Genomic DNA, 24,379 nt, shown 5'->3' with positions numbered 1-24,379 from the left:
CTACTTTTGGTAATTTGAGTTGCTGTAACAATCTCTAGAATCTCAGTGGCATATCACAATGAAATCTTATTTCTTCCTTATATAAATTCTTGGCGTTTGCCAATGGTTGTGCCATGCCTTCCAGAAGCCAGGCCTTTCCATCTGGGGGCTGTATCTCTCTCTCATTCTTTGGAGTCCTGGTTGGGGGAATTCTGAAATACTCCATTTTCATCTTATTTGTTCTAATACCTCCTGCAGGTTCTGCCTCCCCAAAAGGACTGGCTTCATTTGCAAAGTAGTATGGAAAATTTCCACCTTTTCAGAGGTTTTATTTTTTAAAAAATGACACCTTCATTGAGATATAATTCATATACCATATATTCACCATTTTAAAGTTCAGTATTTTTTAGTTATATTCACAGAGTTGTACAACCATCACCACAATTTAAGTTGGATCATTTTTGTCACTCCAAAAAGAAACCCCATATTTCTTAGCAACCGCTCTCCATTCCCCTTCTCACCAGCCTTTGGTAACCACTAGCCTACTTTCTGTTTCTATGTATTTGCCTATTCTGGACATTTTATGTAAATGGAGTCATACGATATATGTTTTTTTGTGACTGGCTTCTTTCATTTAACTTATTTTCAAGGTTTATCCATGTTGTGGTATGTATCACTAAACTTCATTCTTTCTTATGGCAGAATAATATTCCATTGTATGGAGAGGCCACATTTTGCTCATTCATTCAATTGATAGACATTGGGATTGTTTCCTCTTCTTGGCTACTATAAATAATGCTGCTATGGACATTTGTGTACAAGTTTTTGTGTGGACATAATATTTTTATTTCTCTTGGGCATATATATAGGAGTGGAATTGTTCAGTCATATGGTAACTATATCAAAATTTTTGAGGATCTGCCAAGTTGTTTTCCAAAGCAGGTGCACCATTTTACAATCCCACCAGCAACAATGAGGGTTTAAAGGTTTAAGTTTTAACTCACTGTATACTCCAACAAAGACAAGCCACATATTTTTTAAATTTGCATTTCACATTTCATTATCCTGGACCATTTTGCACTTTCTAAAGCAAAGACACAAAATCTCTTCTCTTTACTGTGACATTAAATGAGATGATACTCCAATAGTTTCCTATTTTATTTATTCCAGCCAAGGAGAGATGACAGAAGCAATTAAATACTTGAAAAAGGTTGTGAAAATCGCAAGAAACAATTTTCAAAAACTAGATGTTGTGAGAGCAAGTACAATGCTTGGGGATATCTACAATGAAAAAGTGAGTATATGTGTTTCTTTCTTGTAGGAAGAAATTTTCAGAGTTTTAAAATTCTATTCCCATTTGACTCTCACCTTCCCATAATATGTTATGCAGAACGACCCCAGGACCACAGGGTTTGGTTAATGCACTGGGCATTTACTTCCTCTTCTTCCAGGACCTGAGTGCCATCTTGGGCACAGTCACCACGAGCTGCTAAAACTGGTTCATATCTTCACAGCCAGTGAAGATTCTAAGTGGTTTTGGATTTGAAGAGCAATTAAAACATTTCAACTCAAAGAATATCGTTATAATGGTTGGCTCTTAGCTGCTGACACTAACATTCATCTTCCTTGCTCCAAATTCTCATTTCATTAATTCAGCTGTGATGTCCCTGTTAGGTCCTTCAGGAGAAGAAAGGACAATCCCAAGAGCAATTCTGAAGGAAATACAGAATTCTAGCATCAGACTGGTTATGTGAAAGAAAAGAGAAAGAAGAGAAAGTCTGAAATAAAAGGATGTTATTCAAGAGGCCATTACTAGTGAAATGAATTGGTCATAACGCATTGATCTTTTGATTTATTTCTCCTGAGTTCAGCTTTCATTACCCAGATTTTTCTTTAAGAAACAGTATAAAAGAGGCTTTTTTTCTCTAGCTATAATTGCTGTTTGGATAATGAATAGGATCTATCATTTTTGAGGACAGTTTCATTCTTAAACTATGTTTCTACACCTTGTCTTAGTCTTTTTTGAGAGGTTGTATACGTAGTGATTAAAGGCACTAATTCTAATACTAAAGTGTTTGGTGAAAAGCCTAATTTTTTCACTTATAAGACCTGTGGCCTACGACAAGTTACTTATCTTCTAGGTGCCTCAATTTTCTCCCCTCATAAGGTGGTAGTGAGGATTGAGTTAATGAATGTAAAGCAGTTACAATAGCATTTGGCAGGGGAAGCAAGTGCCAGCTCTATAAGCCATTATTATTCTGTACACCTTTATGAGGTATCATACAATCCCCCTTTTCCCTAGGCTCAGAGGGTTTAAGAAACCTACCCCAGGCCTCCACGTTTCTAGGTGGCTGTGGTATTCAAACGCACTCTAAACCACTACAGTCTTTTGTTTGCCATATAATTGACCAATGATTTCAGAATTATTTAGGCTTTTTTTTTTTAAGGAAATAGAGTTTGAAACTAATCCGAATGAATGAAACTACCATCTTTTATTCCTGCTATGGGAAACATGCTTTCAAACAGGGTATCTGATTTCTTTTTACACCCCTCTCTCTCACCCACCCTGGCTCATTTGCTTCCTCACTCCTATTATCCACTATCATTAAACCCCCTTTTTCTCTTGACTGTCACTCTCCTCCTTCTCTTCTCCTCCCCTACATGTCTTGCTCTTCTTTCCTGCCCCTGTTTTTCTGGTCTGCTCTCACCCTCGATGATCCTTTCCCTCTGATCTCCCCAATTTTTTCCCCCTCTTTCTTTGTGCCTCTCCCACCTGCCACCCCAGGTCTCTCTCTCTCACCATGTGCCCCTTCTGCTGCCTCATCTCTATGGTGTGACTCTACTCTGGTGACTCCTCTCTCCTGGATCTTGTTTGTACTTTTGTTTCCTTTTTGGGATAACATGCTGAAAAATAGACAAAGCTCATGTCCTTGTGAGGCGGGCAGTCTAATGGGAGCTTATTCTGAGTAGCAGAATCAGCATTCCTAGTTATACATACTTTTTAAAGGGATTGTTCTTCAAAACAGAAGTGCCAAAAACACAAATTGCTTTACCCTCCCACCAAACGATACCTAGAACTTAGTGTGTTAGTATAATACAAACATTAAGTATCAGCCTATATCCTCCTATTACAGAAAGCATAAGGAAAATAAAACAATAAACCCTTCTGAGGGGTAATTTTTATATTTGCATTTTTTGAGCTTTTTTGCCAAGAGTTATATCTCATCAGTCTGTATTGTATTCTCTGGTTATTAATTCTTAAAGAAGAGTCTAAAGCTAGAGACATGAATACTATCCAAAAGCTATGTCAATTACCAAAAGTTATTTTTTTACCATTTTGTCCCAATTCTAATATAAAATTTGGAGGATTCCAGGTATTCATGCTATCTATAAATATATATGCCGTCAAATACACAAGTTGATTCATATATCTTAGTGATTCCTTATATTTTAATGTAATAAAACGTTACTGATAAATAGTGTAGTATTTTTAAATAGTTTTTTTTTTTTTTGAGAGAGAGAGCATGACAGGGGGAGGGGCAAAGGAGAGGGAGAGAGAGAATCTCAAGCAGGCTCCATGTTCAGTGCAGAGCCTGATGAGGGCTCGATTTCACGAGCTGAGATCATGACCTGATCTGAAATCAAGAGTTGGATGCTTAACCGACTGAGCCACCCAGGTGCCCCTTAAGTATACAATACTGTAACAATTTTATGACATCACAGACTTCAAAACAAAACTTGGTTTATTACTAAAATTGTTAATGTTCTATTCAATTTTTGTGCATTACTGTGATTCTTTGTGGACACTTCCTCAAGTAAAAAAATCTACTGATTACTTCTCAGCCTGACTGAATTGTTAAATCATGACCAAGAGTGTGAATTGAAAGCATATAACAGCATTTGGGGGTTGGTCTGGGGACCCCAAGGGCTCCCGCAGTCTCAGTCCATCATCTCTGGGTTCACTGCTCAGCTGGACGCAAGGAGGTTGCACCAATTTCAGAAAGAGATGCTTCTATGGAAAGAATTATTAAGCTACCCCTATTTAGAAATGAAGACACTGAATAGTGGAATTATAAGCATTTCCTTTACCAACCTATACATTCAATGTCATAGAGACTCATTTAAAATCTACTGCATGGAAAAGATGGTGGAGGAATAGGGGACCCTATTCCAACCAGTCTCCTGAATTGAACTGGATATCTACCAGACCACTCTGAACACCTACGAAATCAGCCTGAGATGTAAGATATATCTGGATCTCTACAAACAGAATATCACAGGTGGTTGGTTTTGAGGTATGAAGCAGGGAGCCATGATTCCACGGGCAGATATTGGAAGACAAATGGAAGGGGGAGGGAGCTATGGGGATCCTGCACTGCCGGTTTGTGAAAGCCTCTCGCTCTGGGGACAGGGCACAGAATCACAGACCAGTAGCAGCAGGGAAAAGATTTTAGGGCAGCCCCCCGGACTGAAACCTGAAGCAGTGGGGCCGTGCATGCGAACTGGGGGCAGCTGGCAGTTTTAGAAGCACAAAGGGCAGAGACATCCCTAGACCTGAAAGCAAGGACTGGGAGTGCTGCTGAGGGCACACAACCCAGGACGCTGCAGTTTTTAGCAGCACAGACAGAAACAGAGATAATGTGGCTTGGAGAGCTCACTGAAGAACAGACTGAAATCTCTCTGTTCTGAGGCAGAGGGTTGGAAACGGTCTCTTCTGCTCTGACTCTTGGAAGAGACGTGGAAAGCCACCAGGGAAAGCCACCAGAGAACAAAAGCCCCCCCCAAACCGGTTTTTGCTGAGCCCATCCCCTCCCACAGGGGGCAGGGCCACTCTGCCCAAACAGGGTTGCCTTAGTAACAGCGCAGCAGGACCCACCCCCAGGAGACAGGCTGGGAGAACAAGAAGCCAACAACCCTAAGGTCCCTATAAAACAGTGTATCTTGCTTGGGTTGTGGTCAATAATTTGGACTCTGTACATTCCCTCAACCACCCCTCAACAGAATGACTAGGAGGAGGAGCCCCCAAAATAGAAAAGACTCAGAGACTGTGACTTCTGCACAGATTTACAAATGGATACAGATATAACCAAGATATCAGAAATGGACTTCAGGGTAACAGTTATGAAGACGACAGCTAGAATAGAGAAATCGATTAATGACAACATAGAGTCTCTAAGGGCAGAAATGAAAGCTGAACTGGCAGAACTTAAAAATGCTATCAATGAGATCCAATCTAATCTAGATACTCTAACAGCTAGGGTAAACGAAGAAGAAGAACGAATCAGTGATCTAGAAGACAAACTGATAGAAAAGAAGGAAAAAAAGGAGGCCTGGGAGAAACAGCTTAAAATCCATGAAAACAGAATTAGAGAAATAAGTGACGCCATGAAACATTCCAATGTCAGAATTATTGGGATCCCTGAGGGGGTGGAGAGAGAGAGAGAGGACTAGAAGATATATTTGAGCAAATCGTAGCTGAGAATTTCCCTAATCTGGGGAATGAAACAAACATTCGTGTCCTAGAGGCAGAGAGGACCCCTCCCAAGATCAAGGAAAACAGACCAATGCCCCGGCATGTAATAGTAAAACTTGCAAATCTTAGAACCAAGGAAACTATCTTAAGGGCAGTAAGGGGGAAGAGATTCCTTACATACAGAGGGAGGAACATCAGAATAACATCAGACCTATCCACAGAGACCTGGCAAGCCAGAAAGGGCTAGCAAGACATATTTAGGGTACTTAGAAGAACATGCAGCCAAGAATACTTTATCTGGCAAGGCTGTCATTTAGAATGGATGGAGAGATGCAGAGCTTCGAAGACTGGCAGAAACTGAAAGAATATGTGACCACTAAGCCCACCCTGCAAGAAATATTAAGGAGGGGTTCTATAAAAGAAGAAAGACCCCAAGAGTGATATAGAACAGAGATTTACAGAGACAATCTATAGAAACAAGGACTTCACAGGCAACCTGATGACAATAAATTCATATCTTTCAATAATCACTCTCAACATTAATGACCAAATGCTCCCATAAAACGGCACAGGGTTGGAGATTGGATAAAAAGACAGAACCCATCCACATGCTGTCTACAAGAGACTCATTTTGAACCTAAAGATACATCCAGACTGAAAGTGAAGGGATGGAGATCTATCTTCCATGCCAGCGGACCTCAAAAGAAAGCTGGGGTAGCAATTATTATATCAGACAAATTATATTTTAAGCTAAAGACTGTGGAGACACAGAAGGACACTATATCATTCTCAAAGGGTCTATCAAACAAGAAGATCTAACAATTGTAAATATCTATGCCCCCAACATGGGAGCAACCAACTACATAAGCCAACTGTTAACCAAACTAAAGAGTCATATTGATAATAATACGTTAATTTTAGGAGACTTTAATACTCCACTCTCAGCAATAGACAGATCATCTAAACAGAAAATCAACAAAGAAACAAGAGCTTTGAATGACACACTGGACCAGATGGACCTCATAGATATATACAGAACATTCCACCCTAAAACAACAGAATACTCATTCTTCTCGAGCGCACATGAAACTTCCTCCAGAATAGACCACATACTGGGTCACAAATCAGGTCTCAACCAATACCAAAAGATTGAGATTATTCCCTGCATATTCTCAGACCATAATGCTTTAAAACTGGAACTCAATTACAAGAAAAAATTTGGCAGAAATTCAAACACTTGGAAACTAAAGACCACTCTGCTCAAGAATGTTTGGGTCAACCAGGAAATCAAAGAAAAACTTAAACAATTCATGGAAACCAATGAGAACGAAAACACATCAGTCCAAAACCTATGGGATACTTCAAAGGCGGTCCTAAGGGGGAAATACATAGTCATCCAAGCCTCACTCAAAAAAATAGAAAAATCCCGAATTCACCAACTAACTTTACACCTTAAAGAACTGGAGAAAAAGCAACAAATGATGCCTAGGCCACGCATTAGAAGAGAAATAATTAAGATTAGAGCAGAGATCAATGAATTACAAACCAGAAACACAGTAGATCAGATCAAGGAAACTAGAAGCTGATTTTTTGAAAGAATTAATAAGATCGATAAACCACTGGCCAGACTTATCCAAAAGAAAAGAGAAAGGACCCAGATTAATAAAATTATGAATGAAAGGGGAGAGATCATGACTAACACCAAGGAAATAGAAACAATTATTAGAAATTATTATCAACAACTATATGCCAATGAATTAAACAACCTGGAAGAAATGGATGCCTTCCTGGAAACCTATAAACTACCAAGACTGAAACAGGAAGAAATTGACAACCTGAGTAAGCCAATAACCAGTAACAAGATTGAAGCACTGATCAAAAACCTCCCAAAAAAACAAGAGTCCAGGGCCTGATGGATTCCCTGGGGAATTCTACCAAACATTCAAAGAAGGAATAATACCTATTCTACTGAAGCTGTTTCAAAAAATAGAAACAGAAGGAAAGCTTCCAGACTCATTCTATGAGGCCAGCATTACTTTAATCCCCAAACCAGGCAAAGACCCCATCAAAAAGGAGAATTTCAGACTGATATCCCTGATGAATATGGATTCCAAAATTCTCAATAAAATCCTAGCTAATAGGATCCAACAATATATTAAAAGGATCATCCATCACGACCAAGTGGGATTTATCCCCGGGATGTAAGGGTGGTTCAACATTTGCAAATGAATTAATGTGATAGAACACATTAATAAGAGGAGCAAGAAGAACCATATGGTCCTCTCAATTGATGCAGAAAAAGCATTTGACAAAATACAACATCCTTTCCTGATTAAAACTCTTAAGAGTATATGGATAGAGGGAACATTCCTCAAGTTCATAAAATCCATCTATAAAAAAACCCACAGCGAATATCATCCTCAATGGGGAAAAGCTGAGAGCCTTTCCCTTAAGATCAGGAACATGTCAAGGATGCCCACTCTCGCCACTATTGTTCAACATAGTACTGAAAGTCCTACCAACAGCAATCAGACAACAAAAAGAAATAAAATGTATTCAAATTGGCAAAGAAGAAGTCAAACTCTCTGTCTTCGCAGAGGACATGATACTTTATGTGGAAAATCCAAAAGACTCCACCCCCAAATTACTAGAACTCATCCAGCAATTCAGTAATGTGGCAGGATACAAAATCAATGCACAGAAATCAGTTGCTTTCTTATACACTAACAATGCAACTGTAGAAAGAGAAATTAGAGAAACAATTCCATTTACAATAGCACCAAAAACCATAAGATACCTCGGAATAAGCCTAACCAAAGAGGTAAAGGATCTATACTCTAGGAACTCACAGAACACTCATGAAAGAAATTGAAGAAGACACAAAAAGATGGAAAAATATTCCATGCTCATGGATCAGAAGAATAAACATTGTTAAAATGTCTATGCTGCCCAGAGCAATCTATACCTTCAATGCCAACCCAATCAAAATTCCAATGACATTTTTCAAAGTGCTGGAACAAACACTCCTAAAATTTGTATGGAATCAGAGAAGACCCCAAATCACCAAGGAAATGTTGAAAATGATAAAGCTGGGGTCATCACGTTGCCTGATTCCAAGCTATATTACAAAGCTGTGATCACCAAGATAGCATGGTACTGGCACAAAAACAAACATATAGACCAATGGAACAGAATAGAGAGCCCAGATATGGACCCTCAACTCTATGGTCAAATAATCTTCAACAAAGCAGGAAAAAAAAATATGCAATGGAAAAAAGACAGTCTCTTCAATAAATGGTGCTGGGAAAATTGGGCAGCTATATACAGAAGAGTGAAACTCGACCATTCTCTAACACCATACACAAAGATAAACTCAAAATGGATGAAAGACCTCAGTGTGAGACAGGACTCCATCAAAATCCTAGAGGAGAGCATAGGCAGTAACCTGTTTGACATCGGCCACAGCAACTCCTTTCAAGATACATCTCCAAAAGCTAGTGAAACAAAAGTGAAAATGAACTTTTGGGACTTCATCAAGATAAAAGGCTTCTGCACAGCAAAGGAAAGAGTCAACAAAACAAAGAGGCAACCCACAGAATGGGAGAAGATATTTGCAAATGAACTACAGACAAAGCACTGATTTCCAAGATCTATAAAGAACTTCTCAAACTCAACACCCAAAAAACAAATAATCAAGTCAAAAAATGGGCAGAAGACATGAACAGACACTTCTCAAAAGAAGACATACAAATGGCTAACTAACAGACACATGAAAAAATGTTCATCATTAACCATCAGGGAATTCAAATCAAAACCACATTGAGATACCACCTTACACCAGTTAGAATGGCAAAAATTGACAAGGCAAGAAACAAATGTTGGAGAGGTTGTGGAGAAAGGGGAACACTCTTACACCGTTGGTTGGAATGCAAGTTGGTAGAGCCACTTTGGAAAACATCGTGAAAGTGCCTCAAAAAGTTAAAAATAGAGCTACCCTATGACCCAGCAATTGCACTACTGGGTATTGACCCCAAAGACACAGATGTAGTGAAAAGAAGGGCCATATGCACCCCAATGTTTATAGCAGGATTGTCCGCAATAGCCAAACTGTAGAAAGAGCCGAGATGCCCTTCAAAAGATGAGTGGATAAAGAACATGTGGTCCAGAGGAGGAGCAAGATGGCAGAGGAGTAGGAGACCTAAATTTTGTCTGGTTCCAGGAATTCAGCTAGATAGGGATCAAACCATTCTGAACACCTACGAACTCAACAGGAGATCGAAGAAAAGAATAGCAGCAACTCTCTGAACAGAAAAGCAACCACTTTCTGGAAGGTCTCTTCTGACTTGTTTAGTGTATATTTTTCTGGGGTCATTGTTACCCTGTTAGCATTTTGTTCTCTCATTCATCTATTCTGCTCTGGACAAAATGACAAGATGGAAAAAATCACCTCAAAAAAAAGAACAAGAGGCAGTAGCAACTGCCAGGGACCTAATCAATACGGACATTAGTAAGATGTCGGAACTAGAGTTCAGAATGACGATTTTAAAGATACTAGCTGGGCTTGAAAAAAGCATGGAAGATATTAGAGAAACCCTTTCTGGAGAAAAAAAAAATTAAAATCTAACCAAGTCAAAATCAAAAAGGTTATTAATGAGGTGCAATAAAAAATGGAGGCTCTAGCTGCTAGGATAAATGAGGCAGAAGAGGGAATCAGTGATATAGAAGACCAAATGATGGAAAATAAAGAAGCTGAGAAAAAGAGATAAACAACTACTGGATCACAAGGGCAGAATTCGAGAGATAAGTGATACCATAAGATGAAACAATATTAGAATAATTGGGATCCCAGAAGAAGAAGAAAGAGAGAGAGGGGCAGAAGGTATATTGGAGCAAATTATAGCAGAGAACTTCCCTAATTTGGGGAAGGAAACAGGCATCAAAATCCAGGAGGCACAGAGAACCCCCCCTCAAAAACAATAAAAATAGGTCAACACCCCAACATCTAATAGTAAAACTTATGAGTCTCAGAGACAAAGAGAAAATCCTGAAAGCAGCTCGGCAGAAGAGCTCTGTAACCTACAATGGTAGAAACATTAGATTGGCAACAGACCTATCCACAGAGACCTGGCAGGCCAGAAAGGACTGGCATGATATATTCAGAGCACTAAATGAGAAAAATATGCAGCCAAGAATACTATATCCTGCTAGGCTGTCATTGAAAATAGAAGGAGAGATAAAAAGCTTCCAGGACAAACAACAACTAAAGGAATTTGCAAACACGAAACCAGCCCTACAAAAAATATTGAAAGGGGTCCTCTAAGCAAAGAGAGAGCCTAAAAGTAACAGAGACCAGAAAGGAACAGAGACAATATACAGTAACAGTCACGTTACAGGCAATACAATGGCACTAAATTCATATCTTTCAATAGTTACTCTGAATGTAAATGGCCTAAATGCCCCAATCAAAAGACACAGGCTATCAGATTGGATAAAAAAAACAAGACCCATCGATATGCTCTCTGCAAGAGACTCATTTTAGACCCAAAGACACCCCCAGATTGAAAGTGAGGGGGTGGAAAACCATTTACCATGCTAATGGACACCAAAAGAAAGCTGGGGTGGCAATCCTTATATCAGACAAATTAGATTTTAAACCAAAGACTGTAATAAGAGATGAGGAAGGACACTATATCCTACTTAAAGGGTCTATCCAACAAGAAGATCTAACAATTGTAAATATCTATGCCCCTAACATGGGAGCAGCCAATTATATAAGCCAATTAATAACAAAAGCGAAGAAACACATCAACAACAATACTATAATAGTGGGGGACTTTAACACCCCCCTCACTGAAATGGACAGATCATCTAAGCAAAAGATCAACAAGGAAATAAAGACTTTAAATGACACACTGGACCAAATGGACTTCACAGATATATTCGGAACATTCCATCCCAAAGCAACAGAATACACATTCTTCTCTAGTGCCCATGGAACATTCTCCAGAATAGATCACATCCTAGGTCACGAATCAGGTCTCAACCGGTACCAAAAGATTGGGATTATTCCCTGCATATTTTCAGAACACAGTGTTTGAAACTAGAACTCAATCACAAGAGGAAAGTCAGAAAGAACTCAAATACATGGAGGCTAAAGAGCATCCTACTAAAGAATGAATGGGTCAACCAGGAAATCAAAGAAGAATTAAAAAAATTCATGGAAACCAAGGAAAATGAAAACACAACTGTTCAAAATCTTTGGGATGCAGCAAAGGCAGTCCTAAGAGGAAAGTATATAGCAATACAAGCCTTTCTCAAGAAACAAGAAAGGTCTCATGTACACAACCTAACCCTACACCTAAAGGAGCTGGAGAAAGAACAGCAAATAAAGTGTAAACCCAGCAGGAGAAGAGAAATAATAAAGATCAGAGCAGAAATCAATGAAATAGAAACCAAAAGAAAAGATCAATGAAACTAGGAGTTGGTTCTTTGAAAGAATTAACAAGATTGATAAACCCCTGGCCAGACTTATCAAAAAGAAAAGAGAAAGGACCCAAATCAACAAAATCATGAATGAAAGAGGAGAGATCACAACCAACACCAAAGAAATACAAACAATTATAAGAACATATTATGAGCAATTATATGCCAGCAAATTAGATAATCTGGAAGAAATGGATGCATTCCTAGAGATGTATCAACTACCAAAACTGAACCAGGAAGAAATAGAAAACCTGAACAGACCTATAACCACTAAGGAAATGGAAACAGTCATCAAAAATCTCCCAAAAAACAAAAGCCCAGGGCCAGATGGCTTCCCAGGGGAATTCTACCAAACATTTAAAGAAGAATTAATACCTATTCTTCTGAAACTGTTCCATAAAATAGAAATGGAAGGAAAACTTCCAAACTCATTTTATGAGGCCACCATTACCTTGATCCCAAAATCAGACAAAGACCCCATCAAAAAGGAGAATTATAGACCAATATCCTGGATGAACATGGATGCAAAAATTCTCACCAAAATACTAGCCAATATGATCCAACAGTACATTAAAAGGATTATTCACCACGACCAAGTGGGATTTATCCCTGGGCTGCAAGGTTGGTTCAACATCCACAAATCAATCAATGTGATACAATACATTAATAAAAGAAAGAACAAGAACCATAGGATCTTCATAATAGATGCAGAAAAAGCATTTGACAAAGTACAGCATCCTTTCTTGATCAAAACTCTTCAGAGTATAGGGATAGAGGGTACATACCTCAATATCATAAAAGCCATCTATGAAAAATGTACAGCGAATATCATTCTCAATGGGGAAAAACTGAGAGCTTTCCCCCTAAGGTCAGGAACACGGCAGGGATGTCCACTATCACCACTGCTATTCAACATAGTATTAGAAGTCCTAGCCACAGCAATCAGACAACAAAAAGAAATCAAAGGCATCCAAATCAGCAAAGAAGAAGTCAAACTCTCACTGTTTGCAGATGATATGATACTTCATGTGGAAAACCCAAAAGACTTCACCCCAAAACTGCTAGAACTCATACAAGAATTCAGTAAAGTGGCAGGATATAAAATCAATGCACAGAAATCAGTGGCATTCCTATACACCAACAAGAAGATAGAAGAAAGAAATTAAGGAGTCGATCCCATTTACAATCGCACACAAAACCATAAGATACCTAGGAATAAATCTAACCAAAGAAGCACAGAATCTGTACTCAGAAAACTATAAAACACTCATGAAAGAAATTGAGGAAGACACAAAGAAATGGAAAAATGTTCCATGTTCATGGATTGGAAGAACAAATATTGTGAAGATGTCTGTGCTACCTAGAGCAATCTACACATTTAATGCAATCCCTATCAAAATACCATCCACTTTTTTCAAAGAAATGGAACAAATAATCCTAAAATTTGTATGGAACCAGAAAAGACCCCAAATAGCCAGAGGAATATTGAAAAAGAAAAGCAAAGCCGGTGGCATCACAATTCTGGATTTCAAGCTCTATTACAAAGCTGTCATCATCAAGACAGTATGGGAGTGGCACAAAAACAGAAACATAGATCAATGGAACAGAATAGAGAGCCCAGAAATGGACCCTCAACTCTATATAGGGTCAACTCATCTTCGACTAAGCAGGAAAGAATGTCCAATGGAAAAGAGACAGTCTCTTCAACAAATGGTGTTGGGAAAATTGGACAGCCACATGCAGAAGAATGAAACTGGACCATTTCCTTACACCACACACAAAAATAGACTCAAAATGGTTGAAAGACCTCAATGTGAGACAGGAGTCCATCAAAATCCTAAAGGAGAACACAGGCAGCAACCCTTCAACCTCAGCTGCAGCAACTTTTTCCTAGAAACATCGCCAAAGGCAAGCGGAGCAAGGGCAAAAATGAACTATTGGGACTTCATCAAGATAAAAAGCTTTTGCACAGCAAAAGAAACAGTCAACAAAACCAAAAGACAACAGACAGAATGGGAGAAGATATTTGCAAATGACATATCAGATAAAGGGTTAGTATCCAAAATCTATAAAGAACTTATCAAACTCAACACCCAAAGAACAAAGAATCCAATCAAGAAATGGGCAGAAGACATGAACAGACATTTTTCCAAAGAAGACATCCAAATGGGCAATAGACACATAAAAAAGTGCTCAACATCACTCGGCATCAGGGAAATCCAAATCAAAACCTCAATGAGATACCACCTCACACCAGTCAGAATGGCTAAAATTAACAAGTCAGGAAACGACAGATGTTGGCAGGGATGCAGAGAAAGGGGAACCCTCCTACACTGTTGGTGGGAATGCAAGCTGGTGCAGCCACTCTGGAAAACAGTATGGAGGTTCCTCAAAAAGTTGAAAATAGAGCTACCCTATGACCCAGGAATTGCACTACTGGGTATTTACCCCAAAGATACAAATGTAGGGATCCAAAGGGGTACATGCACCCTGATGTTTATAGCAGCAATGTCCACAATAGCCAATCTATGGAAAGAGCCAAGATGTCCATCGACAGATGAATGGGTAAAAAAGATGTGATATATATGTATATACAATGGAATATTATGCAGCCATCAAAATGAATGAAATCTTGCCATTTGCAATGATGTGGATGGAACTGGAGGGTATTATGCTGAGCGAAATACGTCAATCAGAGAAAGACATGTATCATATGACCTCACTGATATGAGGAATTCTTAATCTCAGGAAACAAAGTGAGGGTTGCTGGAGTGGTGGGGGGTGGGAGGGATGGGGTGGCTGGGGGATAGACACTGGGGAGGGGATGTGCTATGGTGAGCATTGTGAATTGTGTAAGACTGTTGAATCACAGACCTGTACCTCTGAAACAAATAATACATTATATGTTAAAAAAAAAAAAAAAGAAGAAGATAGCAGGAAGGGAAGACTGAAGAGGGGGAAATCGGAGGGGAAGACGAACCATGAGAGACTATGGACTCTGAGAAACAAACGGAGGTCTCTAGAGGGGAGGGGCATGTGGGGATGGGTTAGCCTGGTGATGGGTATTAAAGAGGGTACGTACAGCATGGAGCACTGGGTGTTATACGTAAACAATGAATCATGGAACACTACATCAAAAACTAATGATGTAATGTATGGTGATTAATATAACATTTTAAAAAATAAATAAATAAACAAATCAAATGATGAAAAAAAAATACTATGGAGAAAAATTAAAAAAAAGAAATTCCAAACTTCTATTTCACTTTTGTACCATGATTCTGAAAACTTGTACTGAACCTTTAAAAGCAAATCTAATATTCCGGGTACTTGTCAGTCTACCTTTCAGGGCCTCTACAAACTGCCCTCATCCTCTCTTTTCTGGCTTCATACTATTCATGCAATGTATTCTAATTGTATTCTTTATAATCATTTCTAAGAAATATTATTATAAGACCACAATTATAAGACAGTATTTGGAAAAAATATTAGAATTAACTGTTTTCTCTAGTTATTACAGTGTTGTTATAATTAAAGGTAGCACATCTTTAAAAGATCATTTATTCTAATTAGTTTACCTTTTACCATATAATTATAGAAGATGGGCCACCCATCCCACCCTCCTGATGTGATCTTTTGATAAAAATATATAATTAATATAAAGTAGTCAAGTGAGAATTCTTTAGGGCAAATAACTAGATATAAACCCTTTACAAGATTTCTCATTCCCTAATAAGATCAGATAATAATCACATAGTTAAAACAATGATAGTGGTTGCCTGGGTGGCTCAGTCAATTAAGCATCTGCCTTAATTGGCTCAGGTCATGATCTCAGGGTCCTGGGATCGAGCCCCGCGTCAGGCTCCCTGCTCAGTGGGGAGTCTGCTTCTCCCTCTCCCTCTGTTCCTTTCCCCTGCTCATTCTCAATTCTCTCTCTCTCAAATAAATAAATAAAAATTTTTAAAAAATTAAAAATTAAAAAAATAAAACAATGATAGTTCTGGACTAAAATAGTAAAGAAAATGTGTAAAAAATGGTTTTTCCTTAGTATTAGGAATATGTTCATTTATTTTTGAGCTTGCTCATTGGATAGAGTGACATTTTAGACACACTTAGAAGGATCTGGTAAGAATCAGGAAAATGCATGAAAATTCTATATTATAGTGTAATAATGCAAGCTCTGTTTTAAGGTCTACGATGTCATCAAGATCCTGTCCTGAAATTGTCTCCTAAATGCTTACCAGTGATATTTATAACACTAAACAAAGTTCTCTTTTCCAATAAGATGCATTCATGAAGTGATTAATTCACTTATATATTCTCAAATTCATATTTAAGATTGTCAAGATTAATTACTAGAATATTCTGCATTTTATAATAGGATAGGGATTAACTGATAACAGAATTGAACTGTAGAACATTGGACAGAAACTTTGGAGAAGAGATTAGATTTAGATATTAAATTCTTTAAGAATTTAGAATATAGAAATGCAACACACATTAATGAAATCTCCTTCCAAAATGGTATGTATAAAAATGTTTGCATCTGAGAAGAATTAATGTATTTCCTTAATAGTGTTTTAAACTAGAGAAATTTAGGTTAATACCAGTTTTATGGCAGTTGTGTCTGTGTCTAACAATTGAATGCTAGGCTCAATTTGCGGGAAGAATAATTATATGTAATTATAATTATAATTAAATAATTATGAATAATTATAATGCTCCTATTGTAGGGGGAAAAACACTTGTTAAAAAATATCTTTTATAAATTTTAGGCACAGTAAATTCTGTTAACTGCTGAATCCCCACTGCCTGGCATGGAGCTTGGTACTTAGTAGTTGCCTGATGAATAAGTTAATTCTAACATAATAATATATGAAATAATTCTGGAAATTTAAATATATGTCCATTTATTAAGGTCCCTAATTTCCTAATTAAGATTTTCATCTAAAACAATAAATAGCTACTACTCTGAAGTATAATTAGAACACTAATTAGATATTTATACTTCTCTGTTTTTAAAAATAGAAATGTGTGGTCTAGTCACATATGTTCATTTATTTTGTCCTATATCTTTGATGTTTAGCAGAATAATCCAAAATATTAACTAGTTTTATTTTCATCTTCAATATTTATAGTGTTTCTCAATTATGTAATTTACTTGTCATACAAATGTCTTTGATACCATTTTATTTTTTCTAATTAAGTAACCGTATTCTCATATAAGTTCTATGTTTTACACTTTGAAACAAAAGAAAGAATTGTTTACCTCAACAAACTCAAATTATTATTGATAAAATATAGAGGGACTGTGTTTAAATTAGTAAGTTTAATTGGAATGAACAATTTGAGTAAAGAGTTCACTAAACCCTCCTTGTGGGCCTATAACATAGTATTATACTGCTTATGTATGTAACATAACTGTCACACAAGCCCTATTTCTCCCCTCCTCATCTTCTAGCAACTTTTGTATCCAATCAGTTTGCTGTCTGAACGCCATGACTATACAGAGATGCATGGAGTTGAGTATGCATTTTGCCTGTACTGGTATATGGTATAAGGCCATTTCAATAGTGTTTGTATTACTAGTTCCTTCTAGTTGTGAGAAAATAATTTGAAAACTTAAAATATTCTCTCTTGTAAGGGTTTCTTCTCAAAAGTGTGTGCATGCATGTTTTCATGTGTATGAAGAAGAGAGAGAGGAAGGAGAGGAGAGAGGAGGGAGGGGGAGAGGAAAGGAGACTTACAAGTCAATGAAGAAGGGAAACTTTTTTTCCTAGAGTCTTAAAAGTATAGGCTCAATCCTAAAAATGATATCCTCCATTGAGGAAAGCTTTTTCATGATGATTTTTAGAAAATTTGGAGGGTGGCAGAAGATAGTTTCTTTTCTGAGGCTCAATTTCATTATTTGTAGAATAAGAATAATATTTCCTCACAGAATGACTTAACAAAAGTTAGTGACGTAATACATGAAGTACTTAGTACTGGCCCTTTGAAAGCTATTGTGGACAATAGCTTGTAGGAGGATAGGAGAGTATGACCAAAAAAGCCCACAAAACCCAAAAAACAAAAAACCACCTTGAATTTTTGCAATGAAATGTTGCAAAGAACTTAGAGAAGAAATGAACATTTAAATGAGTCCTAGCTTGTAGGAGGATAGGAGACTATGACCAAAAAAGCCCACAAAACCCAAAAAACAAAAAACCACCTTGAATTTTTGCAATGAAATGTTGCAAAGAACTTAGAGAAGAAATGAACATTTAAATCGGGATCATTATTTCTCAGGAATCTTGAATACCTCCAATGTTCTTAGTCAAGAAAGACCTAAGCACATGGGGAAAACAAGAGTGATAACCAAATCAGCAGATAAATACATCTATTTTCAGTGGCCACTGATTAAACAGATTGGCTGAAAATGATCTCTTGCTGTGACTAAAAACAACTAGTTAAAAATGCTGTTATTAGGTAAATCCAATGCTACAAGTAGGAAAATTACATCCAAATCAATGTGAATTAGATCACTCTTTCCCAGACTTCTTTTTGCTACCATATATCAGGTTGAACCATGTGAAAATACTTAACATTTGACCATTTTTAATCGAAAAAAACCTTAAGTTTCATATAAATCAACTTAGTAGATAAAGCTTTTTTAGTATCCTAGCTTCAAGATATTGTATGGTTAGTAATCACAACTTTTTAAAAGAACCTTATTCTAATAGAGACCCTGCACGCCATCTTTCTTCTAGAAGAATGCTATAACTATTGAAAGATAAGTGTGGTACATACCAAGGTGAGCAGATATGTGGAAGGATAGAACCAAAAATTAAGAAAAAAATTGTTTCTCTTACATTTTTAGGGATACTACAACAAAGCTTCACAATACTTTCAGCAGGCTTTTGACACAACAGCAGAGCTAACAAACTTGCGTGAAATGGATGAAACAAAAGTTCATTATGGAATAGCAAAAGCTCATCAGATAATGCTGACCGTTAACAATTACATCGAGTCTGAAGATCTCACCAGCCTTGACTACCTGCTGTCATGGAAGGAGAATAGAGGCAGCATTGTATGTGATCTGACTATTGGTAAGACTTTGGTTTTTGAAAACACTTTAGTTTTTGTGTCATTCTTAACGGCTGCATGGGTGATTTTGATTTTATTGGTAATTTTAATTTTATTTATTCTTTACTACATAAATATTGGATGTGCCTTCATGTTGTATTGTATCTTTGATGATAAGGAAAGCATAAACTGTGGTAATGATTAGTTGAACTTGACAAATCACCATCCTCATGTTGTCTTTTTTTCAGTTGCCTTAAATATTCAACATGCACTGATCAGCTAGCTGTAAGGAATCTGAGATAAGTTTATGGGTTTTTTAAAAAATGTTCAGTGTTGTACCTTATTGACAAGAACAAGTCACAGATGCTAGTTCACAGATGCTAATTAGTATTATACTCTTACTTTGCTGATGGTAGTAAATTTTCCTACTACTTGATCAATTCAAGTTAGAATATTAATTTAGAAAAATGTAATATTAATGTAATATTAATTTCTCTTAACTCCACTTCTTTTCTTATATACCTTTTCTTGTAATAATTAGTCAAAATAGTCAATTAAAAACAAATAGCTAGAGGTAATGTGAGGGTCACTTTTATGTGTCAACTTGACTAGGCTCCCGTCGTCAGTTAAGAACTTCAGAATAGGATTTTTTAAATTTTTTACAGTACTTCCTATGACAGACCCTTGGGTTGCATAATTGCTGGTAAATCAAACTTTTTAAGCAAAATATTTTAGGGATGTTTGGGGATAGCGCAAATGGAATCATGGGTAAAATTCTGTTATGTAAAGAAGCATCTCCTGCTTGGAACTCTTTTTTTTTTTCCCCCTTAGGTCATTTAGAGGAAACAATAAAGCTCTTTGGCTTTTATTTTCTCCATAGAATAAATAGTAAATAATAGTAAATTGGGCACAAAGGAATTTTATTGCTTCTTTTACATTAGTAGAATACCACTTCCCAGTGTCTGTCCTCTAGTTATGAAATAAGTAAAGGTCTCATTCCAAATACATGTACAAGATAAAGTCTTAAAAAACAGGTGGCTTGTTGAATTTCAATGTGCTCAAGTGCCCAACAAATATTTACAGGTAACTATTAACTAACCACTTTTAGATAATATTTTGCTCACTTCAGGATGTTGTGTTGTCATATATTTGAGAGCTTGTTCTGTAGTTTTGAGTTATCTTCCCTTTACTCCCTCATTTTGTCTGCCCAGGAGATAAAGCAGAGGAAATACGACCCATCTATCTATTACATTACTTCTTCTGATAAAAGGTTTGGTAGAGAATAAGTTGGGCTACTCACTTTTTCAGATTTACTTGGATAAGCTCTAACCATGACCCTAATCATCATGAAAAAAAAAATACTCCTCAAAACTAGAGAAGCTAGTTTTTCTATTTGCTGCAATCCTGTTTGGTGTTTTTCAAAAATCTCTTTTGTTTTTCTTCACTCTATAAAGCTATTTATTTGCCTATTCTTTTAACATTTTATCCTCATTTTTGGTGAGGGTGTTTTGTGTTCCAAAGGGCTTAGGAGCAAAGCAAAACAATGCATTTCAAAATATTATTCAGACAGTAAAAACTCAGCTATGCATATGGTGGAGAAGATTAAATTCTCTGAAACGCTATAAAGGTACACTCCCTTCCTGATTCATTCGACCGAGATTAGAAATACATGCATGGATGAGCTATGTTGTTATAACAGTGAAGAAGAAGAATCTTTCAGATTCAAATATAAATGAGAAGTTAATTCTTCTACTACGAGCATGTTTAACATTTTTAGTGGTAGTTGTTCTATTTGGAGATAAGACCTGTAGGACATTATCAAACATACTCGCTTGTTTACATGGACTTATTTTAGTTCAAAACACACTAAAATGTGCTTTTTAAATGTTTCAGTGTTTCTTAAACTACAACTCTTTATTATTCTATCTTTGCTCTCCTTCAAAACCTCCATTGGATCCCTACTGCCTACAGATTACGTACAAACTTCTTAACGTTTTTTGACCACCTCCCTTCCCCTGGCTACGCCCTAGCACCCCAGATACACACAACGTACATTAATATCACCTTACTTCCAACTCCAGTCCCATCCAGGGAAATCTTACTGGTCTTGCAAGGTCCTTCTCAAATGTTGAAATCCTCCCTGATCCCCCTCTTATTTGACTGTTGCCTCTTCTCTCTGTTCCCACATTGAATGTCATTCATTTCTCTCCAAGCACTTTTCACTTGTCATATTCTATATCCTATCATGGGTATTTCTGTAATTGCCTTATCTGCCCAGTGAGAGTATGAGTGTCTTGAAAACAGATTCTGATTTTTGGTATTTCCTGCAAAAGAAGGCACAATGCCTAACATCTGCTAGGTACCAAGTAAATATTCGTCAAATTAAATAGAATTCAAAATGAGTATGTACGTCCTAGCCATGAATAAGTTTGCACTAACCACTTTTTAAAACACGATTCATAGTTCCATGCCTCCTTGGAAGAACAACAACAACAAAACAACTATGATCCAAAACTGTGTTTTGATTACCATGCGGTTATCACACGAATGCAGGACAACACCAAGTGTGATGTTGACAAAATGAAGAAATGCAGAAATATTATTTGGAAATCTGAGGAGCTTTTAGGTTTTCAAATTTTGCCTTTCTTCTCTGAAGAGGCATCTTTAATCTTGCCATTGAGGGGTCCCATGTATTCCAAAAAAAGCATATCAAAGATTTGAAAGCTACATTATAAAAGCTGTGCAGTTATCTTCACCTCTGAGACTTACATCCTCCAAACAAATCATTAGCTCACAGAGCAGGCAATATTCTTTTAAGCAGAGGAACATGACCCCCTAAGGGAATAGAGCAGTGAGAGCACTCAGGTCTCTAGATAAAATAGAACAGTGATTCACCAGCAATCATCTTTCCTCTTTGTACCTTTCAGAGGGAACACAGCAAATATAGGAACTTTCATACCATTCTAATACTCTCAGATATGGTTGGAATGATTTCATCTTCCTCCTTTCCTTTCCAATAGTAAATGAAGAGTAGATTCTCCTCCCAAATTTAGGAATTTAGAAGGAATTCAAATTTATTGCAGTTCAAGAAAATTATTCAAGCCTGAAGCAACAGAAATTGGTTGGCTCTGGAAGGATTAAGGGCCTATGAATTTCTGCTGATTTCTCCAGAAAAGAGTTTATTTTTTCTGCTAGAACTATTATGTCTCCAATCATGAAATTTATTTATTTTTGAATGAAAAGCTAATTCATCTTGCCTTATGGAGATTATAGACCCAGATGTGGAACAGTGACAGAGAAGCAAAGCTTTTCTTGTGCAACGTAAGAGAACTGTTAACTTAGAAATGTAATTACAGCCATTTCAGTGCCAACGTGGTTAACCACTTCATTGATAATATCAGTAACATGGTTTTAAGGCACATTCTTATTGTAGCCAAATGTAAATTACATCAGAGAAATAGGATGCATATCCTGAGTATGGAAATAGATGAATACATTGCTCGTCAGTAAAGACACTGTTTTCTACAAAATGACATGCCAAGGTTTCCTTGAGTACCAGAAATACCACTCTCGTTTTACGTATCATTTAATATTCTTTTTTTTTCTTTAAGATTTTATTTATTTATTTGTCAGAGAGAGAGAGACAGAGAGCAAGGACAAGCAGGGGGAGTGGCAGGCAGAGGCAGAGGGAGAAGCAGGCTTCCTGCTGAGCAGGGAGCCCAATGTGGGGCTCGATCCCAGGACCCCGGGATCGTGACATGAGCCGAAGGCAGACGCCTAACCAACTGAGCCACTCAGGCATCCCGAATCATTTAATATTCTTAAAAGAAAACAATCAAGACCACGAATTTGTCTCTCCACCCTTGGCTTGTGTGGGTTTAATGTCGAGTTGTCGGTTCAATGTGGAGCCACGTTTTCCTACCATGTTCTTGCTTGTATTTTTTATTCATGAACTCAGCCCTTTTAATGAATGTGAAAAATCCACAATCATGAGTGAGCCTCATGTTCTATTATACTTTGATCAGCTACTTCAGTTAAAAAACCCTAACAATGAGGAGAAAGTTCTGGAATTACCTCCAGTGTTAGCCCTCCTGTGTTAAAACCAGCAAGCAGGTTTTATAGCGTCTTATTGTCACAGAGCAAACCTCTGTCTCTAATAATGTGTTCAAAAACATGACACATAAAAAGAAGATTCTGGTGAAAAATCTGACTGAATCAAAGCTCACCCTACTGGCATTTTGGGTAATTGAGGGAGGGCGTTATGCAAAAGTCCGGTGACCTGGGTTCTAATACCATATTGAGCCCTAATTATCCTTGTGACTTTGGGCAAAGATTTCAAATCAAGTCTCTCTATCTGAGGTTCGAAACAGATCATTAATAAGATTTCACTGGAACTGACAACGGTTCCTCAGTAGGAGCATCTCCTAAATAAATGTGGCATTTTGTAGTCCTTCAGAGTTCAATCTAGATTTTCATGAGCATTTTATTTATTTTCCCCCCCCATAAATACTTTGTTTCCACAAAAGGGAATTTTATTATGGTTGTTATTATTACTACTATTTTAACATATCAAACAGCTGTAAAAATGCCAGATATAAATATTTGATCTTTCTGCTAGAATTTATAATAAAGGAGTTTCTAGCTATCTGCTGTCATATGCGGTTTGACCTGTCCCTGGTTGGCATTGCTGAAGTTGCTAAACCTAGCGCACTATTTCATCTGCAGACTTTCAATCCGTCCTCCTGTTTTCAACCCTGTGTCATGCTTCCCCTCAGCATTTCCTCAACCCCTATCTTTTCCCCACTGTTCCTGGGGCCTCCAATTCAAGAAGATGCCTGGTTCTCTATTCATTACTACCCCTTCTTCGTGCAGTTCTGTTTATGTCTGTCTCTGCCTTCCTCAGTCTGGTACCACTCCTACAGCCTCTTTCTGTCTTCTGAAAATGAGTTAAAATCTTCTTGAACTTAATTTTGAGTTTTATGGAATCATGAAATTATTGAGCTGTGTGGTACCAAAGAAATAACTTGGTCCACATTTTTATTTTTATTTTCAAATGTCCTCAGGTCCAGGAACATGCAGTCATGAAAAAATCTGAAAGACAAAATAGAACTATAATCTAGTTTTCTAGAATTCTAGTTCAGGGATTCTTTCCATGTGTTACACTTTTTTACAATAATACTTTATATTTAGTAGAAGCCACGTCAAACATTTAAAAAGATTACAATTTAATTAAAATCTGGATAAAAATATTCATGGTGCAAAGAAACAAGTGGGACTCTATTTCTGGCCAAGATGGAGTAACAAGGAAAAGATTTACCCTCCTGTGTTAAAAAACTATATATATATATATATATATATATATATATATATATATATAGACAT

The 24,379-nt window shown here is 37.1% G+C and overlaps 1 protein-coding gene across 1 annotated transcript in view; it reads left to right on the top strand.

Annotated features, from left to right (window-relative positions):
- TTC29 (tetratricopeptide repeat domain 29) overlaps positions 1 to 24,379 on the top strand; it is a 229,348-nt gene that overhangs the window by 151,039 nt on the left and 53,930 nt on the right. The window contains exons 9-10 of the mRNA XM_032412699.1: positions 1,150 to 1,273; positions 18,792 to 19,020. Coding sequence (XP_032268590.1) covers positions 1,150 to 1,273; positions 18,792 to 19,020 — 353 coding nt within the window. The remainder of the gene's footprint in view (positions 1 to 1,149; positions 1,274 to 18,791; positions 19,021 to 24,379) is intronic.

Source organism: Phoca vitulina, unplaced genomic scaffold (assembly GCF_004348235.1).
Source record: "Phoca vitulina isolate PV1807 unplaced genomic scaffold, GSC_HSeal_1.0 scaffold14, whole genome shotgun sequence".
NCBI lineage: Eukaryota > Metazoa > Chordata > Mammalia > Carnivora > Phocidae > Phoca > Phoca vitulina.
Note: the sequence above shows the minus strand (reverse complement) of the source record. Positions and strands in the feature narration are given on the sequence as shown.